General features: G+C 32.8%; 1 protein-coding gene across 1 annotated transcript; it reads right to left on the minus strand.

Annotated features, from left to right (window-relative positions):
* Positions 1 to 8,791: 8,791 nt before the first annotated feature.
* LOC123691461 lies at positions 8,792 to 11,986 on the minus strand. The gene is made up of 3 exons (XM_045635865.1): positions 11,481 to 11,986; positions 10,120 to 10,350; positions 8,792 to 9,285 (listed from the first exon to the last, which is right to left on the minus strand). The coding sequence occupies exons 1-3, from the start codon at positions 11,910 to 11,912 to the stop codon at positions 9,151 to 9,153; spliced, it is 798 nt and encodes a 265-aa protein (XP_045491821.1). The 5' UTR covers positions 11,913 to 11,986; the 3' UTR covers positions 8,792 to 9,150.
* Between the last annotated feature and the right edge of the window lie 9,347 nt (positions 11,987 to 21,333).

A 21,333-nucleotide genomic window follows, 5' to 3' on the forward strand; every position in this document is an offset into this window, starting at 1 on the left:
TTGTGTCTATTGGTTTATAATCCTATATTAGATCATCTTAAAAACCTTTAACTTCTATTTTTGTGGATATTAACCAATTTCTTTTCTTTTTCAGGGTGCTTCGTTCGATTTCGCAACAAAAAGGAGATAAAAACAAACTCATATCACGAGAACGATACCGTTGCTTAACTTTTTTTCGTTAAATTAATAACTATTAACGATTGAGGATATACAATTTAGAACAAATTGCAACTAAAATTAAAAGTGAATCTATTGCTTACAGAGTACTGGTCAAATTCAAGAAATGTACCGACGAATTCAGGAAATCTTGAAATCAGTCAGGAAGATAGCTTAGATTTAGGCACTGATGTATAGTAAGTTTCGTGAAGTATCATCAACTGCTAAGATTTCAATGTTTATTTGCTACTGCTATAGATCTTTGATACAGGCAATGCTTCTCATAACCATATTTTAGTTTATGTAATTCAGGCAAGAATTTATTTTTTAGTTTCGATAACAGCTTGGAATAACAGTTACCATAATATATGCTTTTGAAGGTGTGATGTAGGTATTAACAAGTAATTTATTTGGGTAATTAATTATTAAGTAGTTCATTTGAATTATTCTACTGTATTTTAAGATCTGAAAAATGCTTGCTCTAATTTCTAGTACCATTCGTTTCTTAAACATTACTAAATGTTTTTTTTGGACGTATAATTCGTTTTATTTCTATTTTTAGCATTATCACATCTAATTTCACTTCAAACAAACGTGTCTTCCTGTCCCGTTCGCAATCAGACCATTCAATGTTACGTACTTTGGCCCTTACCATTCATTTAGCCCAGGATCCATCAAGCGACCCGTTAATGTTCCGGTCCGGTTGTCTCTTTCACTCCTGTGGGTTCCTCAATATGTGTTCTTTGTCTAACCCTTTGCGCTTCCTTTGTAGGGGACCTGAGAAATCGACAGATGTTAGGGACGTTTTAACCAATGTTTGTGTACGTGATTGCTAAAGTTTAGATAATACGCAGTCGGTAGGTTAGGATTTGAGGTGTTTTTCAGAGTTGAGTAATCTTCTTTGGTTTATGAATTTCTGGTAATTTTCTATGGCTTCGTCCGAAGTTTATAATTCAGTTGTTTTTTACATAGCTTGTCGCACTCAGTGTGATTTAATCCGATTAGCAGGATTATGTTTTATTTGAAAGATGAGAGAAGTTGCTTTTTATAATATAACTATCTGCTCACAATAATAGTTCAAATATAGGTTATAGGATGCTTTTCTACAAATGTTGTCCTTTGCACCATCACTAAAAAGGGCTTCAAATGATGTGATAGAAAGTTTAAAACATAAAATTAAATAATGCATCTGCATTTCGTATTTAATTTCCCTATTTGTGCTAAATATGACTGAGGAACTTGTATAATAAACGTACTTAACCAAAGCGGTTCTCACTCCTGATGGTAAACGATTATCATTCCACACCGCCCGTGAACATTTGCAGATTCCCTACGAAAAGAAATTGCCCACTGAAATAGATATGGCATAATAAAGGATTGACAACGGAAAAAGAGGAAACGATTGGGAAGGGTAAGGAAAAATATATGGGCCTGGCTTCCCTGCTCTCCGTGGAAACAGAATTCACATTGGATCTAAAATCTGTTTGAATAGTCAGTCTAGAGTTATAAGTTCATATAATTATAGGCATATTTCGATAAACCTTCTAAACCTACTGTATTGCAATTTAAAAGTGTCAATTGAGGACCTCAAACAATAGTTTTGTGAATAAACCTACCACCTTCCCGTGTTCCACAAATAGTATATCTATGACATGGGAACCTTCAAGCAAAAACCCTACTCACCTTGAAAGCCTACGTAGTACGTACTCAAAACCGCAATACGTTCGCAGTGTTCCTTATTGCTGTGAATTGTCATAGGCGGCAACTATCACCTACCACCAAGTGGGTCACCTGCTCCATAATTGTCGGGATTGTAATAAAAAAATCCTGCTTAAATCTTGGATATCAAATCCAAGATTTAATCCTTGACAAAGGTGTGAAAAGACAAACCCTTGGTGATTATGATAATTTAGATTATGAAGTGAAAAAAAAAACTGTGTTAACTTTTGGTGTTGGAGGCCCAAATTTGAGATCTTGAGGTACATAGTAAAAGCGCTAGTAGGTACTCATTATAATACTACGATTAAAGTAAGTGATACAACGATTTAAAGGAATGTTATTTTATTTATTTTTTTTACACTTGCCTCGGTATAACAATTCATTTCAGATGAAGCTTAATTATAATACTATAGTTGTAAGTACAGAGAACACAGAAGCAGTAGTCATTAATCAAAATTCAAAAGGTACTAATTTACCCAGCTTTTATTTTACTTTTATATACTTAGTAGCCTGTAGCCGACAACAACGATAATTATACGGAAGGGAAATAACGAAAAGGTATGTTGTCGCAAAAGAATAAATGAGGTACTTATTTATGATCTTTATAATATTCAAAACAAAAGAAACCCACAGAATATATTTATATCTTAGATAAGATTTATATACAAACATAAAGCATTGCAAAAGACAGTTGTTTTGTACCAAGTAACAACCCACGATTAATCACAAACACGTGACATTATCGTTAGCCGCATGCTGTCTTGTTGACATAACGTTTACTTCCTAGTTTCTAACGCGTCATGCTTTCCTAGTCATTAGAACGAGATGGTGTGGAAATAATACAACCCTGTTAGTTCTTGGAAACGCAAACATATGGATTTCTGTTAAAAATGCGTTTGTGTGTATGTTTTTTTATTGATGGAAATACCCTTAAGAATTAACATTTATTTATTTTTTATACGAAAATAGCCATAAGTGAGATGGTTAATGAATTGCTGGGACCAAATAATTTTACGTTTCAGTTCTCACTATAGGTAGGGCACTACGGACTACCAGATAATTAATTATGAATAGCGAACAAAAATCTTACTGATGTAACAATATTACCTAACTTCAATTTTTATTTTAAACCAAACAGAATCACACCTAGCCTTATCAAAAAGCGATACATAGCTATAACTAATTTGATTTCACAGCAATATGACGTCACCACTTCACACTCGATAATAAAGTTAATAAGAAAGTCAAATCCAAGAATAATTTGTATGTGCGTACGCCGTACATTATCGCACTCAGCGGGGTGAACGGCCGAGTGATAAGGATAGATATATATGGGTAACACGCTAGCGTGAACAGGATGTAGTGATTGGTTGCAGCGAGCATTGAGAAATATTTTTCCCTGGCCTACAGAAAAACTGAATTTCGTTCCTTTTAATATTTTATTGATCAGATGAGGTTGAATTTATTTGTATGTGTCAATAAAATCCCACCAAAAACATTTTCATGTAAAATGTTGCCAAGACGAGCCCATATGACTCGCACTGTCAAAAAGTTATCAGATCTCATGTAGAGCCAAGCTTCTAACACTACACGCCCTAACTCTACAAGGCCTAACTTCACAAACTCTACACCTTAGTCAAAATATGTGGCTCGGCCATTTCGCTACATTCACATCGGCGTAAGGTGAAAAATTAATTCACTGTTCATTACTTTTGTGTTATACAATAGTTCTTGTAGTAACGAACGGCCAAGCCACATATTTTGACTAAGGTGTAGAGTTTGTGAAGTTAGGCCTTGTAGAGTTAGGGCGTGTAGTGTTAGAAGCTTGGCTCTACATGAGATCTGATAACTTTTTGACAGTGCGAGTCATATGGGCTCGTCTTGGCAACATTTTACATGAAAATGTTTTTGGTGGGATTTCATTTCTTTTTGTAAGTTGTTTGTAACAAAATTTTATATGTCAATTAAATTTTTATTTTTTATTTTTTAACAAGGAGTACCTATACATACTTATATGTATATATCTAGGGGAACCAAGTTTTAGATTATTAGATTAGACCTCTAGCGTCATCAAAATTTAATTTAAAATTACAGGTCTCATACAAACTCCCATCCCCTAGTTTAAGGGGTTGGGGGATGAAAGTTACAAGTTTTATAATTTTTTTGTTGTTTGTGTGCTAATACTAGCTTACATACAAAATTTCAGTTTTCTAGGACATTAGGAAATACCTTAAGAATTTTGATGATCATCAGTGAGTCAGTGACGAAATTAGCGTTTTTTAGATATAAATAAAATCTGAAGTATAAAAGCTAATGTAATTAAAACTTAATATGTTCAATAAGTCCGCTATTGACAATATATCCCGAAAATTTTGTTGATCTAGCATAATCCAAACCCAAGTTATGAGGGTTCAAAAAAACGTCGAAGCGCTTCGAGAAAAGGTAGGTAGTGCCCGTGCGGTTCGCTTGGCTCGTCTTGGCGGGGGCACTACCGTGCCCCCAGATAACCCGGGCTATATTAAGATTAGGCGAAAATTAAGACCAAGTTAACGAAAATATAAATGAAGAGGAAAATTGATATAAAAGATGATTTTATTATTGTAAGGCCGATCGACTCGGATCCTAATAATTTGTCCGCATTTGCATTATTTTTTTTTTGAATTAGAAAATCATAATGAAATTAAATAATTTTTTTAGCCATTGCTTGGCCTGGAGTAAAAATATTAAAAAATATAGCCTATGTTACATTGAAGATGAAACAAAAAACCCTAGAAAGTAAGTAAACTTTGTGTCATTTAAATAACTGTACCTACAAGAGAAATTTAAAATATGATTTCGAAATAACAGAAAGCTTCTTAACATCTCCTAGTATCCAATACCCAGTAGTATCTTTATGTTTTTTCATCCTTTTTCCTTAATTTAATTGCGTACCCCAAATAAATAGAGAAAAGGGTAGGAAGATAAATGATGTACTTTACTGCTTACGACATTACGATGCGAGCGGACACGTGGAAAAGGTAGGGGCTTGTCCACACATACACTGTGAGTATTTAATATTAGCTAGTTATTTATCACTAAATCAAAATCTACAAGAAAAATACTTAAGTTTTATTATATTCTACATTAATTGTACCTAACTAAAAACGACTCAATCAAATTCCACAGACAATTAAAATGTATTTCTCTTTCAATGGCAGAATATTTGATATTTGAATACAAAACAACAATAAATTCGCTACAAGAGATCAGGGATCAGTGAACAATGGAGCACCCAGTCTGCTAGGCGACTTTTAATAATTCGCTCCAATATCTATGGAAAACCGCATTGATTGAAATTTTATTTCAATGTTTGAGCAAATATCGGGAGGTTTTCGTAACAGATCTGTTTGAAATTTAATTTAGTCTATGTAAGTAAGTGACAAATAAAGAAATCGACTGATTATACAAATTCTTTTATCCTGAGACTAATACTTTACTTTACTAATACTTTACTAATACTTTCATCTTTACCGTAGTAGGTTTTTTAACCTTTGTCTAAGATGTTTTTTAATCTTTATTACGAGAGTTTGATCATACTTCATACTTGATCATGTCACTCTCAAAAATAAGATCAAAAATAACAAAACAGATTATTCTAACCTTAGATTACAAAATAAAAGACAGATGGAGCGTTGCCGAACTAAACCGAATGATTTAGCGTCATTTTCAATAAAGCTATGTGTGCTGTCATTTCGCCGCTGCACTGTACGTACATGGTGCTTCTGTGTGCGTGTAATGTTACCGGATATCGAAAAATTTCCCAAATTTTTCCCCGACTACAGAAAAAAGAGGGTTATGTTTTTTGAGTTTATGTATGTATGTATAATATTTCTTTGACACGCCCTGCAGTAGATATAAACCGTTGGACCGATTTTGAGTTGTGAGGTTTCATTGCAATCATCTGAATTATTATGTTAGTGGCGGAGTTAGTGGTGACGTAGGCTATATACATAAATTTACAAGTACTAGTTTTAATTTTTATTTTAATAAACATATAATATAATTTCGGGTTAATGATATTTTTTTATAATATTGTAAAAAATATTTTATTACATAAATTACCTGCCTACTAAAGTTATGGACAAAATAATTGTATTCAATTTTTAATTAAATAAATTACATAAAAAAAAGTTTTAATATTAAATATAATAATTATATTATTTTTTACTTTTCAAAATATATGAATGCGAATAGCGGTTGTTTTTAGTCGAGAATACGGGACATTTTATTTTCATCATATCCATCATGGAGTTCACATAAATTAAATCACTAGCGAAAACGACTATGACGTTTTTAAGCTTTATAAAAGTAACAAAATAATGTATTATGCTTATTAAAATAATCTAATAATGATCATGAACCTTTAGTGCACTATACAAATAATCACATTCACGATCGAAAAATCCAACAGCATTACCCTGGAGATCTTTTAACCATTTCACCGTTTTACCAATAAAAATGGCAAATTCATTTTCAAAATACTGGCAACATACGTTGAAGTTTTGTATTCCTTCATATCTGTAAAATTATGATTCTTATTATAGGAATAAATCAGCCAAATAATCTACAGAAAACCTGTGAAACGATGTTTTATCTTATTTTTTTGTTTTCGGGAACAAATTTTACAGCGTTTTATTATCACAAGACAGCATTTTTTCACTAAAATTTCAAACCCTTTTTGACGTATTGCATGACACTATATGCGCTATAGCACTGGTGCAGCGACGTATTTGCTTTTGATTTCGTATTTTCTTTGACAAGGGCGACGGGCGGTTGTCATGCTCCATCTGTACTTTATTTTGTAATCTAAGATTCTAACAGTAAGCATAATTATCTACCGTGTACTTAAACCTAAGGATAAAATTTTAATTAATTTTCTTGCTTCATTTGAAGTCGGTCGAGCTAAAATGCTATTACAAAAGCCTAAGAGCCAGGTTCCAAGACAAGAAGGATAGTAGAAGGAGACGAAAGGTCGGAGAAAAAAAAAACACAAACAGGACCTTAATAATAATTATATTATTTGTAATTAACTCAGGCCCCGGAATCACAGACACAATAGAAAATCTATTGTGTCGTGGACCGATCGGGCCGCTCGGGGCAGTCATATTAGACACTTCTGCTGCCCCCTATAAAGTACGTAGGGTACTTTTTTTAACCCTTTTTTGTTCATTTGAGCCAAATTGAAGAGATCATCAAAATAATAAGTGAAATATACTCACTATTAAAGTAGTAGTATAACAGTAGAAACAGTAAAGTTAATATTTTTACTCATCTATCGGTAACACACCCTCGTCACGGTGTGATTAGCTACCCTCCGGCCTCTCCCTCACCTGAGGTTATTGCACGACAGATTTCGACATTGATACATTACGGAAAAATCACTTTCACCGTATATTACAATTTACTTCCCAGCCAAATGCAGAGATTTCCGGCTCGAAGGACCAGTATTCAAGTTCATTGAAATGTGAACTGATTTAAGTTTTTCAATTTGCTTCATTGATGTATCGAAGTTAAATAAAACATGATAATTCATTCAATCATCATCATGACAAGGAAAAACAATAAAATACACCGCTAATTTCTATTCTAATCATTATTTTGTTTGTCAAAGACCTTTTCCGGCAACTCACTAGAAGTACCTAAAATATATTTCTAAGATGGCAATCATTTTCATTTAGCCCCATTCTAAGCCCCATTCATGTTTGAAAAGAAATTACAAATCTTAGAAGATTGTACCCGACGCATAATATTATGCTTCTATGAGTCAAGGCAAGATGTAAGAAACTAGGCGACATAGGCTAATAATGGCTTCACAGATATCAAGTAAACTCCTGCGGGTAATGGGGATGTCGATGTGTAAGCAGTAAGTTTTATCAATATTTACAGATTTTGGAAAATTGTCACTAATGAATGCTTGTAGCACTATAACACGCCTTTGAAGATTTGGTTTCTGTCTAGAACTGGAAACAGCTAATCGATTCGGTATGAAATTTAGAAACGAGCTAGATTTTAGTTTGCCTTAGCAGTTAGCACATACCTACTTTCTGACTGGGTAGTTTTGCTACCGAGAAAAGAATTAAAAAAATATTATTTGAATAGAAGGAAAATTATTGAATCAAACGCATGCTTTGTATCACATACTTTTTATTTCAGATTATATACAAATTTACGCACTTAAGCTAATTACAGCTATTATAAATTAATACATATTTCTATATTATGTTCTTTTTTTTAATATTAAAAACTTATCTAGGACCAGAAACATCGCCAAAAGATAATTATTGTACCTAATCGAATAGCTATGTCCACACTATGCACTTTCATCTTCAACTTTCGTCTTCACCTTTCTATTCAACTTTCGTTTGTCGCTTTCAATATTGAATTCAATATTGAATGCGTTAACGAACGCAACGCCAATATAGTCATTTACCTAGTTCATTCGTAGTTTGTCAGCTTGTGGAAACATGTGCGACGACAACATTTTACTTAGTGGAATATGTGCTGCTTACTTGGTCATAAGAAATTCCAGAAAAAAAAGAACCAAGCGAAAGTTTTGGATACGAGGCTATTACAATAATCGAAGTAATGTGATTATGAGAGAATTACGAGAAGATAAAGATATTCTTTTTAAAAATGTTACACATATGTCTGAAAAAAAATTCGATAGACTTTTGAAATTGGTTACACCATCTTGTTGTTGAACGCTTTGTGGCACAGAAATCCACCAGACGCGGGAAACGTCTTTCGCAGCGCGCGCTGTGCTTTCAACTGTCAATAACGCATGCGTCAAGGGCATGCTTTGCGTGCGCTGTTGACTGCGCTGTGACGCATGCCCTTGATGAACGAAAAAAGGCACAGTGTGGACATAGCTAATGATTGGCATTCAACAATTGCAACAGATATTACCTGCAGTGATTACACACTAGTATAATAACATTACAATGTATTACTAGGTCTACTCAAATTATAAGGAATACATAATATATACATCGAAAGGTTCACATAAGTGGAGAATACACAAATATCACAAAAAATAAAATTAATGTTTCTTAGTACAACTAAAATTATTTAATTTATTGAAATGACAAAGAAACTATAACTAAATTAAATATTTACCATTTTTTAAGAAAATTCAGTTTTAAAACGAAAATACGAGTTTGACGTCATTGATTTGTAAGTACATACAACAAAAATCATTTGTATCTTGAAAAATAACTAATATTATAAATGATTCCTTCAAGATCGTATAATATTGACATCTTCTTCCTCCCCTATCTGTAATATTGCCTTCTGTATGATGCGCTTGAGTCGCTTCCGATTCTCTGCTGAACGCAGCGTGCGTAGTTCTGAGGCCACGAAGTCTCCGAATATCTAGAATAATATATTTTTCAATTAGATATAAAATTTGCTTGTAAATGATCTATTATTTAAGCGAACTTTTAAATTTAAAATGTCGCTTGTAATGGCTTGTAATGGCTTCAGGCTTAAGCCTGATAAATATAATATAAATTATAGCGTCGATGATATTCGGTAAAGATGGAAGTAGAGGTATCTAAAAGTTTCTATCTCTACTCTTATCTTTGATGTTTAAAACGAAATTACATTGTATAGTAATTTATATTCAAACCGTTCTAACTTTTTGATCAAAAGTTAAGTACCTATCATAAAGTTGTAGTGTTCTACTAAGTACTTATAAAAAAGATTTCATAAGTACTCGTCAAAGTTTTGAATTTCTCTTCGCGATCGCGATGGTATGGACTTTATTGTAGGTATGTAAACATAGATTTAAAAATAAATAAATTTCAATTTATAATAAATAAATAATAAGAAATATTTTATTACTGTTTTTATTTACTTTTATAAGCGTTGCAAGACCTACGTTTATTAATCATTTACTTTTACAAGGTTTCTTAATTTTACATTTGATTGAGGCTGAATCGTTTAAAAAGTAATAGTAAATAATATGTTTTCATAGGTCAAGGAATCATTTCCTTTTTGTTTTAAATTATACGCAAAAATAATAACATAGAGGACATATAAGTTTACAGTATCCGTATTCGATTTATGTATGGAATAAAATCAAATTTATCATCACAATCAATCAATAATTATTTATTATAATTTATTTACAGCATTAATTAATTCCAATCCGCTACCGCTGCATAAATTACACAATCTACCAGGGCATCATAAAACGACGCATACCTGACATTCATCGGGCGTAATGCCAGGCCTGATCCTCGGCTTAGGTTCCTCGGGCCACATCATGGGGTGCGCGGCGGGGGGCAGCGGGGCCACGCGGACCTCGCAGTGGGAGGAGGGGATGTTCGCGGGTAGCCGGATCGCAGACTTGCGGTGTTTCGGCGAAAACGTCGCTGTTGACCTCGCACGTGCTGCCCCGAATTCTATCTCTTCGTCTGCTTGGAATTCTGCGAGCTAAAATATAGTCCGTAATAAATGTGTTAATTAATTGTTTATCCAGTTATTAAATACTCTACTCAATTAAAGTTATGTGTGAGGACAGTAAAAATTGTATGGATTTTATTTTGACATTCCTACAATTTAAATTAGCTCATGCCCTTGAACTACAATATCATGTATTTAAACCAATTAAAACTAGTTCTGCTGGAAAGATAAAGATGGCATAGATAACAACTTCTACGGATAATTAATAGTTGAAGCACAGAGTTGAAGAGACTATGAATATTTTATCAACGTTTATCAATGCCCAACTAAACGGCCATTGCTTTTAGCAGATAAAAAGTTTGGTGCTATTAAACAGTACGTTCGCGAATGATTAATTGGCATGTTTATCAGTTGCAAATTAACATACAAATAGAACATATCACAGTAGGCGATAAGACGTCAGAGAGAATGTTAAACAACTTCTAGTTGCCAACCTATAACCCAATACATTTAATTGCGAAGCGATAAAGTGGGTCAGAGTGAGATAATGTCAGAGACAAGACTAGACGAGTGTCTGACGCAATTTGTTTACGCCAGCCGAGACACAGGTTTTGACACATCGTGACGTAATCATGTATGTGGCTGCTCGTTCATATTATAGTGCCATTAAATTTTTTTTTCAATAAATATACAGGCATGTTATTTCCACCATAATAAATAGCATCTATTTCAAGGTCAAAATAAAACAGCGTAGATACCTATTAAGTAAGTACCTACGTATAATGTACATCTATCTATTATTATATTAATCCTTAAACAATAAATAATTAATCATGTATGTGGCTTAAAAATATACTTTTCTATATAATATTATACCTACCCAGCAAACAAATAATCTACCTACTCCTATTGTTTTTTATTTAGTTTTACTCCTTCAATTTATTAGATATATAATAATCGAAATAATATGTTAATTAACCTACGTATTTATAAAAGCAAAGGTACCTATACAGTCAATATTTCAAACTTGATTACAAAACAAATCCATTAGCAAACAGTTTTTATTGTACCGCCTGTCATTACCGACGTGGCGTCTACAAACGTTTTATATCAATTAATGTGTCAAAACGTTATGACGCAATCATAATATTGGATATTACCTCGAGATTAACAGCCTCTATCGTGTCGAGGGGATCGACGAGCGGCGCCCGCTGCAGAAACAGGAGGGAGTCGAAGTACTCCCACCCGCTCACCTCCGGCACCCCACCCTGCTTCCGTTTTATCTTCCTCAGCTCATTGTTGAACTGCGTCCGCAGATTATGCACTTTCCTGCTTATCTCCTCGGCGGTCGTCCCGAACATGGACGCCAAATACTCGTACTTCGCCTGCCGCGCCGTTCTAACCTTGTTCAACGGGTGACTCGTATCCCACAATTCCTTGCATTCCCGTTCCATTGTTTCTATCAATTTCATAGTGTTCTCCGAATTCCAATGCGGTCTGTCGACCTTAGTTTTGGTGGGTTCCCGTTCCCCGTCTGAGTCGTATTCCATTTTCGGCCAGCCCAACTCGGAATTATTTGAGCTGCAATCCATTTTGTGTCGCGTAACAACGGTGTACACTGGAGCGCGCTCTAGCGAGACTGCGCGTTGCGGCAAGCGAGAGCAGTGTCGGCTGTCGGCCGGTGCGGCAACGTCGCAATATAATTATAGACGCTCGCTCTCAACGATATCAATGAATGCTGTTTTACGACCTGCATACTCGATAGTGGATGTAATTGGTTTTGCTAGCTAAATGAAAATTATTGTGGCATTCAATTTTTTACTTTAATTTTAATTATTGCATACTCAATATATTTGTATCTGAAATATTTTCTCATCTATGTAATTAAATTTTTAATACATACAAATATAATAATTAAATTATAATCACGATATTTCGTATCGAACGATCCGTGAATTATTCTTACGTTTACATTTATAATTAGGTTAATTTAGAACGACGGGTGCAAAATCAAATGCTAATCAATTATTTACATCCAAACATCAATACCAGAACAAATTCATCTTGTATTTCATAATACAGTTTCAAACCGTATTGCATTCATGTGTGAAACACTATTAGCTGTAATTATCGCAAAACAAAGAGCTACCGGCTTAGCAATGTGTTGTGAAAGTGATTGTGTGAACTAGCCAACTTTGAACAATGCAGTTTAGTATGTGTTTGTACTATATCACTAGTATAACTTATTTGAATATCTCTAATAATCCTTTACTGTTAATTATTATTTTAATGGAATAAAAATAAAATACCTACTAGAAAATAAATGAATAATATGTATTTTCAATCGAAACCGATATTGATGATTTTTTAGCGTGGAAATAGAGTTGGAACTTGGAAGTGGTTGCTTCCAAATCCCGCGGATAGGAAGTTAAATTATTTTTATCATATACCCTCTTTATACCCTACATTTATTTAATACAGTAACTCGGCACCCGTTTTACCTAAGTATATGATAAAAAAGCAGAAAAGAAAAAAAAATATAGAGTAGAAGAATTAATTTAAAAAGATAGATACCTACTTAGTACAATAAGTCTAAAGATCCATAAAAAATTAAAATATTTTTTCTTCAAATACATCACATTATATTAATACCAAACGCACTTCAGTAATAATAGCTACAAAAAATCGATGTACTTGACACTGATTTTAACACACACAAATTCTGTATCCTGTTATGAATAACGATAAAAAAATTCTTTACTCATATAAAACACAAAATCCAAATTAAAACCCTTTGACCAATCTCCCTTATCATGAATAATATCTAACCCTTCTTGCGAAGGATAAAATGTCCACCGGGCGCCGGCTAATAAAAGCACAAATAAAATACTTTAGGGGCCTTGGTCACCGGATAAATTAGCTACTAGACCCTTTGTTTAGATTATAATTGTCTGGATTTCTCTGCTGCTCATTTTATCTAACAGAAGTTTGAAAATGTAAAAATTAAAGTTCTTCTTTTTGTTATCCCACTCGATAGGCTTGGAGATAAAAATATTATTAGTAATAGGTAATATTTAGTTGCATCATCGTTGTACTAGTACAACGACACCACCTAAACTAAAATTCTATGCGTAGGTATTGTTTTAAAACCATAACAAGTCTGGAACAGTCGAGAAAAAGCTCATAATCATACAAATAATTGAGCATCTTTTTTTCATCGAAAAGATCACCATAAAGTGGTGACCTTTTCGAGTCAAACAAAATCTACATGAAGGAATAAAACATCATTATAGCATCCGAGTGTACGATTGGTATATTCAAATCACAATATTCTTAATATTCCAAATCCATACTTTAATAGGTATTATAAAGCTGAAGAGTTTGTTTGTTTGTTTAAATGCGCTAATCTCCTTAACTACTGGTCCGATTGGACATTTATCGAGGAAGGCTGTAGGATATAATATATCATCACGCTAAGACCAACAGGAGTGGAGCACTGCGGGTAAAACCGCAGGGCACAGCTAGTTATATAGTTATACATATTATATATTAGAGGTAAATTTATTGCGATTCCTAAATCGAGAAACTTCGAAAATACCGTACCTAGTTAAATTACGACGTTTCATATATTTTTGGACTGCTAAGCCGTAAAGGTAACGGAAGCTCTCAAAACGTAACATTTTTTTGCATTGCTGCTCCATCCTTTTTGGCCGTCGCATGATGTTGCATAGCTTCCTAGACTTCCTTCAAATGTTCTCCACTCATTTTTCATTCATCTTTTTAAATAGTTTAATAGCATTAATAGCATTAGCATATTTTAGTAGTTCATATTATGAAGTTGCTACTCTATCATAGAGCAGAATCAGAATGCGAATTAAATTGGAATGAATTACGAATGGATTCAGTCGATATTAAATTGTTATCAGATCACAGATGTTCAGTGGTTTTATTGCTTATTCGCGGCTTCGTTGAGGTGATAAGTGATAACACGTCCTCTTCTATTCAATAAACTGTGAGATATAATCGTCTCGTCGTCAATTAAACTTAGTAGCAGAAATAAAAATCATTTGAATTTTTTACAAGTAGGTACAACAAATAAGTTTTTAAAGGTGAAAGACGAGCAATGCATAATTGAAAAACAATTAGAAAATAAAATCTCAGTTTTTCTAGCTCTATTTCGATCACATTGCGATTCTAATTATAAAAATGACGAACCTACTTATTCCTGATAAAATAATTTAAGAATTATTATTTATTACATAATAATTATTATTCCAATGTTAACTATAATTATTCTAATACTAGAAATAAGTGAGAAGATGACATTTTCACCACCAGGGCTTTTGTCAATAGACTACTCAGGACTCAACACTCCAAACAAGTGATCTCAACGTATGAAATTAACTAAAGCTATTATTCCGTATCTACAATACTCACTCCAGCAGTACAATTGTTCACAATTCCGAGTCGAATATAAACGCTACAAGTGTATATTAATTAGAGGGAACGTGACCGACTGCAGAGGGTGAAGGGATTAATATCTAAATAATGAGGCGCATGCCCCGCCCATGTACGGTGCGCAAAAATGATGGAAATTGTTTTTTGTTAATGTAATTATTTTAATCTGGATGTTTCTCTAAAATTAGAAGAAATAAGTATTAAAAGTGTATTAAAGGTATAGAAGATTATTTATACATGTATTTTGTACATAACATTATGGAAACCATATCTAGGTACATCATGTTCATACCTATATTAAGCTGGGATATAGCAATTAATTAATTTATTGTATCGCAATGATTTTGATTAAACATATTATACATATAGGAATAGGATATAGTATTTGTATGAGGGTACACTTATTATTACTGCAGTTTACTCTACTAATACGAACCAATAGAAATTTTAAATTAGTATTATACTCTTGCTTTGGATCTAATGATCCATTTTTTTTTGGCATTCGTTTTCACAAATGGTATAAACTACATAATTAACATATACGACAAAGTATGTGGTAATTGGACAAGAAATCCATTTTTAATAGCTTAGATAGTAGATTCAAATATATATTCTAATTTATTACTAATTAAAGTATGCTGTGCATTAAAACAACAATTTAAAAATAACATTTTTATTTACTTCCCTTAAAAATATTGATACTAACAATAAATATTTAAATTCATACAAAATTAATAAACGTTTTCATGCTGACGCTACCCCGCTATCTCTCGAGACAGTCGTGCCGTGGAGTAGAGGGTGCCAACCGGAAAAAATGTCATTTGCTACGTGATTTACCGTCTCCGTCAGCTATCGACAGAGAGGGTTAGTGTACACGCGCCTTTAGACTACTTTGAATCTATATCAATGTCGAACATAAAATTTATAGTTAGGCGGAGTCCGATTTCGTTTCAGTTGTAGAAAATAACCTGTTTTTTATTATAATAAAAGGACAAAAATTTTCTTTCAATAATCATCTTTTCAGTAAGGAAAAATACTTTCGTTACTGTTCATACTTCTTATAGCAGAAAACATAAATGAAACAGGAATAAGAGCTCTTTGTTATTATGTATAGGGCTTGAAACAATTTATCTCCGTTTTCCGTTGTAGAGTACTTAAAATCTTCCATAATTTGTAACAATTGTTTTTCCATTTTACAATGTATGAAAATATGAAATTATCTACCTACTATCTGACCTTGCTTGCTGTTCCGAAGAGTCCGAACTCCGAAGCATAATAAAATCAGGCCACATTGAGGTAAAGTAGGTACCTATAATGAGTTTTTTACTAGATTGTGATCATTAATAAATACAACTTTTCAGGATTTCCTGTTCATTATTCACTAAGGAATATGAAAATAATTTCATAAAGTTAATGTAGATAACATAGGTACGATGTAATAGGGTTTCACCTCTACTTACTGTTATACAATTCAATATTTCTACATTGTACAATTGTATTGTTATCAAAGTGTAATAAAAACAGGCAAAACATACATATTCGTTAAACTTATTAGAGGAAACTACATTCTTCACATAGGGATTTCCATGATTAGGGTTTACTGTAACTAGAATTAGTAATTAAGATAAGCAATCAAGTAGTCAATCAGTTTAAATTGCCAAGAATTGGTGACCAAGTTTGACTTAATGATATGAAAGAAATAAAATTTTAAAATATTTATTTAAATAATTTACCAAAAATGTATTTTATAGATACCTATGTAGTATGTAGGTATCATTCACAATAAAGCACGTTCCCAAATAGCAGTGAGAAATAAATAAACGCTTGACTTGGAAGAGAAATCGAATTAGTTTACATTTTACAATCAAAAGTCATAGAAAATCTAACAGTTGAAATGTGGTTGAAATCAGAAAAGAATAAAAAAACTATTGTAAAGACAAAATTAATAAAGTGCAATCCTATCGAGACTCGTGTACGGCTAAACTTCTTGTTACGCCTCCTATCGACAGATGGCGCTAGGAGTACCTACTGCACACTATTGAAGCTAGAAAAATACTTTAAAAAATATTTATAGTGATGTCTAGTATCACAAGCAATGATTTGTTGGTATTTGCAATAACATAAAATCGAGGAAATGGGTTTACGGAAAATAAAAGACGTTGGTATATTTTCAGATTAACAATGTAAATTATTTAATAGAATACTGTTCATTGCTCTAACCGTCCAAGGCATGACATACATTCAACATTACATCCAACTTTTAAACTTAAAGCCTCAACGAATTCCGATCTAAACTTCACAGCACGAATACGAAAATTACTTCCAGAAATAGGACAAAAAATTAATACGCCGCATACCCGGGAACCGGGCCAAGTCCCACCGCAAAAACAAGCAATCCGAATTTATTTTAATAGCCGCGCGGTGACGGCTCAAAGGTGGTTTATTTATCGCACGCCCTCTCTCATTGCTTCACAGCGTTTCGCTCTAAAAACAACATACATTCACCGTTCACACGCAAAAATTAACCTTAACACCTTGCATTTAAAATTCCAATTAACTTGGCGAGCCCCATGAATACGACGTTCAAACTCGACCGAACGAGACTAGTAATCAATCGATGTCCGCTTCCATTTTGGCTTATCGAGTCAGCGCGCGTAATTGAAATTGGGCTGTATTGTGTATAGATAGAACTGGAATTTGCGGTATAATTGATCATCGGAATGATGTAAGTGTTCGTGGAAGCCTGATAATGAATTGGCATCGTCCAAGTTCGGTTCAACTACAAGTCAACTGCAAAACGCGAGCTACGTAGCGTGTTTTTGGTTCTCTAGTGATAACTAGTGACGTGTTTCGATCGATATCGGGTATTGATCGATTATTGATGCTAATATCCACCTAATATCGGTTTCTAGGACGTTGTATGACGTTTTGGTGAATGATCGATCATTTAGGTACAAATGTATGCACGATTATAATCATAATTTAATTGGCTCGTTTATCGATTATCTATTCTGTTTAATGGCCTCTGTTTTTCATTGAGTTCAAATAGTTAACTGTGGTAGGTTAGTTAATAAAGAGTAGATTATAATTATTTGATATAAAAAATATAAAATTACCAGTAGTAATAAATTGTTTACACGTTGTAATACAAAATTTCCCATAGGTATACATATTAAGATTATTTTTGATTGATTACGTCCAAATAAGTAGGTTCTTCGTATAAACACTAAAAAATACAATGACTATTCTCAAAATGATGAGCTAAGAGCGTAATTTTTTTGAAAAATAATAATTCAAATTCAGCATAGAAGTAAGACTTAAGAGTCTACGTAATGAATCATTAAATTGACTGTACATTAGACTTCGAAAAAATTGTTATTGCTTTCTTTACAGATTAATAAATTATGCGACCTTCTATAGGACCTATAAGGAAAGTATTATATTGTTCTCTAAAAATCCTCTGTGTGAATGTTCTCTGATGTCCGCTTACATAATAAGTAATTTCAAAAATTTAGCGCCTCCTGCACCTCCGATTTTTGACGCCTCTACCTCTAATTACTGGTTGGCTGTAATCAATTAAAACAAATGTAAAAATTACATGATGAGTTTGTGATTAATTCAAACAAAATAAAATATTCTAAAAAAGTTTCCATGTCGTGGAATTATAGTTACAGACTTACCTTTGTGACTTACTTTTTACGTTACATTGAAAGTGCCTCATAGTTTCATTAGACCTGAGGTCTAATTAAACTATCTAGTATCTAGCATGAGGCATAGACTGTATTGTTACTGAAATGCATTTAAAGGAATCAATATAAAATAAATCACAATAAATTAATGTATTGATGTATGTATCTTTGCTTTAATTTTTTGACATACCGTAATTTCTAAACCCCAAGAAATCTAGCTTGAACATTCCCATATTTTCTAATAATATTTATTAAGAATCCTTTAATATATTTATGTTTGTAAATGTAATATTTATGTGGATTTAAAATACAAAACAGATCGAATGAATCCATACAAAGCGTGCGTCTTATTCATGCCTCGCTAGATCTTTGTCTGATCCCTACTTAAAGCAAGTCGGGTAAAATACCTTGTTAAATTATTTTTAACAATACGATCTTATACCATTGCCCTTATATTTATAACTACTAGCAGTGCCCGCGACTTCGTTCACGTAGGTCTATTATAAAAGCAGTGGATTGTAGAAAATCGCGATCCAACAGTTACTTCGGGATAAAATTTACTTATACTAATATTATAAAGCTGAAGCGTTTGTTTGTTTGCTTGAACCCACGAATCGCAGTAACCACAGCAAAATTATTTCTCTGTTGTCTGTACTATATACATTTATAAAGGAAGGCTACCTAGGACTATATTATATCATCACGCTTAGACCAATAAGTACTAGCAGAGCATTGCGAGTAGGTAAACCGCGAGAAACAGCTAGTTTAGCTTATTCTTTATACATATAAAGGTATCTAACAGTAAAAGACGTAAACCCATGCATAGCTTGTATCTAAAAAATTATAAAGGTTTCATTGTGAACAAAAAGTGAAAAAACCCATATCTCTGCACACAATAAATTACATCATTTTTAAGGCGATGTTGTTTTATTGTATTAAAAATATATATTATACCTGTGCTGGAAAGAAAAATAAGGAAGTGATTAAATAAAATACGGCTCTTGTTCACATTGAAAATTTATTTTTCCTTTAAATCCTTTTAAGCTATTGCATAGCTTCTATCGCGGGCCTTGAGTGCGGGGACCGAATCGAGAAATTCCGTAACGAAAAAACCTCACGCTCCCCACTCCGAAGGGCTCGGAGGTGTGGCTTGAAGGCATGCTATAATATATATAATAATTTACCGCGGCAGTCATCGAGTGCCACACATATTTTTTAATTCATGTACTAGGGCATGTACTTGGGAATTACTATAATCGCTATCGGCTATAGCAATTCGAATGGCCAATTAAAAACCGTTACACTCTAAAATAAACATGTTCCTTTGTTAAACATAATTCACAACAAACACTGCCACTGACGATAAGCCAGTAATGTTCCCCACGATACGGATTTATTTATATCCTGCCCTTTCTTTCAATTTCACGCTGTTTTCCCGCCCTCGAGATTTTCTTTTATACTGAATAAATTATGTTCTCACCTACTAAAATGGATTTCGTTTATTTTGTGGCTTTCAAGGGCTGTTGCTTTGTTTGAAATAGGTGGGATGTTGAATAGATTTTAAGTTTGTTTGCGTAAGAAAACAGATACCTAATGCCAAACAGGTAACATATTTTTTTGTGTTTTTTGTTTGTTATATTGGATTAAATTGGATGGAATAAATTAATAACTGCCAGTAGTTAGGTATAACGACTTAATTAAATTTATATGATGATGATGATGATGATGAAATTTATTAGTATTTTATGAAAAATGAACATCAACATGAGAACAATTTAATAAACGGTAAAACAGCCAAAACTACACAAGGTACCTAGGCGTTGTTTTATCTTGTTTTTTTTTAATGTTTTTATGGGCTTCATAAAATGGATATGTTTTAAATCGGAATATATCGATAGATGGCGTTAGCAGGTACCTACATATAAATTTATTTATTCATTCAAGTAAATAACTTTCTTTCGTTAACAGGTTTGAATGAATTTGTATTATATTTTGTTCATTTATTTAATATAATAACTTAAAAGACATGAAAGTTGAATGTTGCTTAAATTTGGTTGCAAATGCACATATTAAATTAGCTAGCGCTAGCAAATGTGCCCTAGTTATCGGTGTTACAGTCAAAACCCCGAACCAGTCAATATCCTTATTGACCGGTTATTAAGGTTATTGACCAAGGGGGTTAGTTAATATCCTTATTGACTGGTTTTACCTGCTAAAATCAGTTAATAAGGATATTGATCGGCACCCTTAGTCAATATCCTTATTAATTAAACAGAAAACGAGTTTAAAAAATTGCAGATAATGACGGGGCAATGTGCGCTGACATTCATAACATACAAGAAAATATAGAAAATAATACTAAACAAACCATACAGAGAAACCGCAAGAAAAAAAAATCGTACATAAAAAGTATTATATTTATAAAGTAAATCAAATTTGCAGAATAATTTTCTGTACAAAAAGTAATGATATCCCACCAAAAACATAAATGTAAAAATTGGAGCCGAGTTCAATCGTTGATTTAATTTGCCAAAAAAAGAAATGAGATCTAAATGTGTGCCAAGTTCTGCAGACAGTCCAGAAATTTATTTACAAAGATGTATTGTTCTTAGGTTGACTGAAAACTCAATTGTTTTATTTTCCCTTAGAGAACAATGTTTATTCCAAAATATAACTTTTTTAATTTGAATAATATAATTATTTTCACAAAGCAAACAACTAATGACCTATTGAACCCCATAATTTGATGAGGCTAGTTTTACATACTGTTTAGGTATATTTTGTGAGGTTCTAAAAACGATAAAGAAAACGATAGAACCTCACAAAATATACCTAAAATCTCATTTCTTTTTTTGGCAAATTAAAT

The sequence above is a fragment of the Colias croceus genome, chromosome 4 (genome assembly GCF_905220415.1).
Source record: "Colias croceus chromosome 4, ilColCroc2.1".
Classification (NCBI taxonomy): Eukaryota; Metazoa; Arthropoda; class Insecta; order Lepidoptera; family Pieridae; genus Colias; species Colias croceus.

Bases quoted from the DNA above. Each gene is read 5' to 3' on its own strand.
- LOC123691461 (XM_045635865.1), bottom strand. From the start codon at position 11,912: ATGGATTGCAGCTCAAATAATTCCGAGTTGGGCTGGCCGAAAATGGAA. The intron at 10,351-11,480 runs GTAATATCCAAT...ACTATATTTTAG, and splicing joins TAGAGGCTGTTAATCTCGAG to CTCGCAGAATTCCAAGCAGA. The intron at 9,286-10,119 runs GTATGCGTCGTT...ATATTATTCTAG, and splicing joins TTACGCCCGATGAATGTCAG to ATATTCGGAGACTTCGTGGC.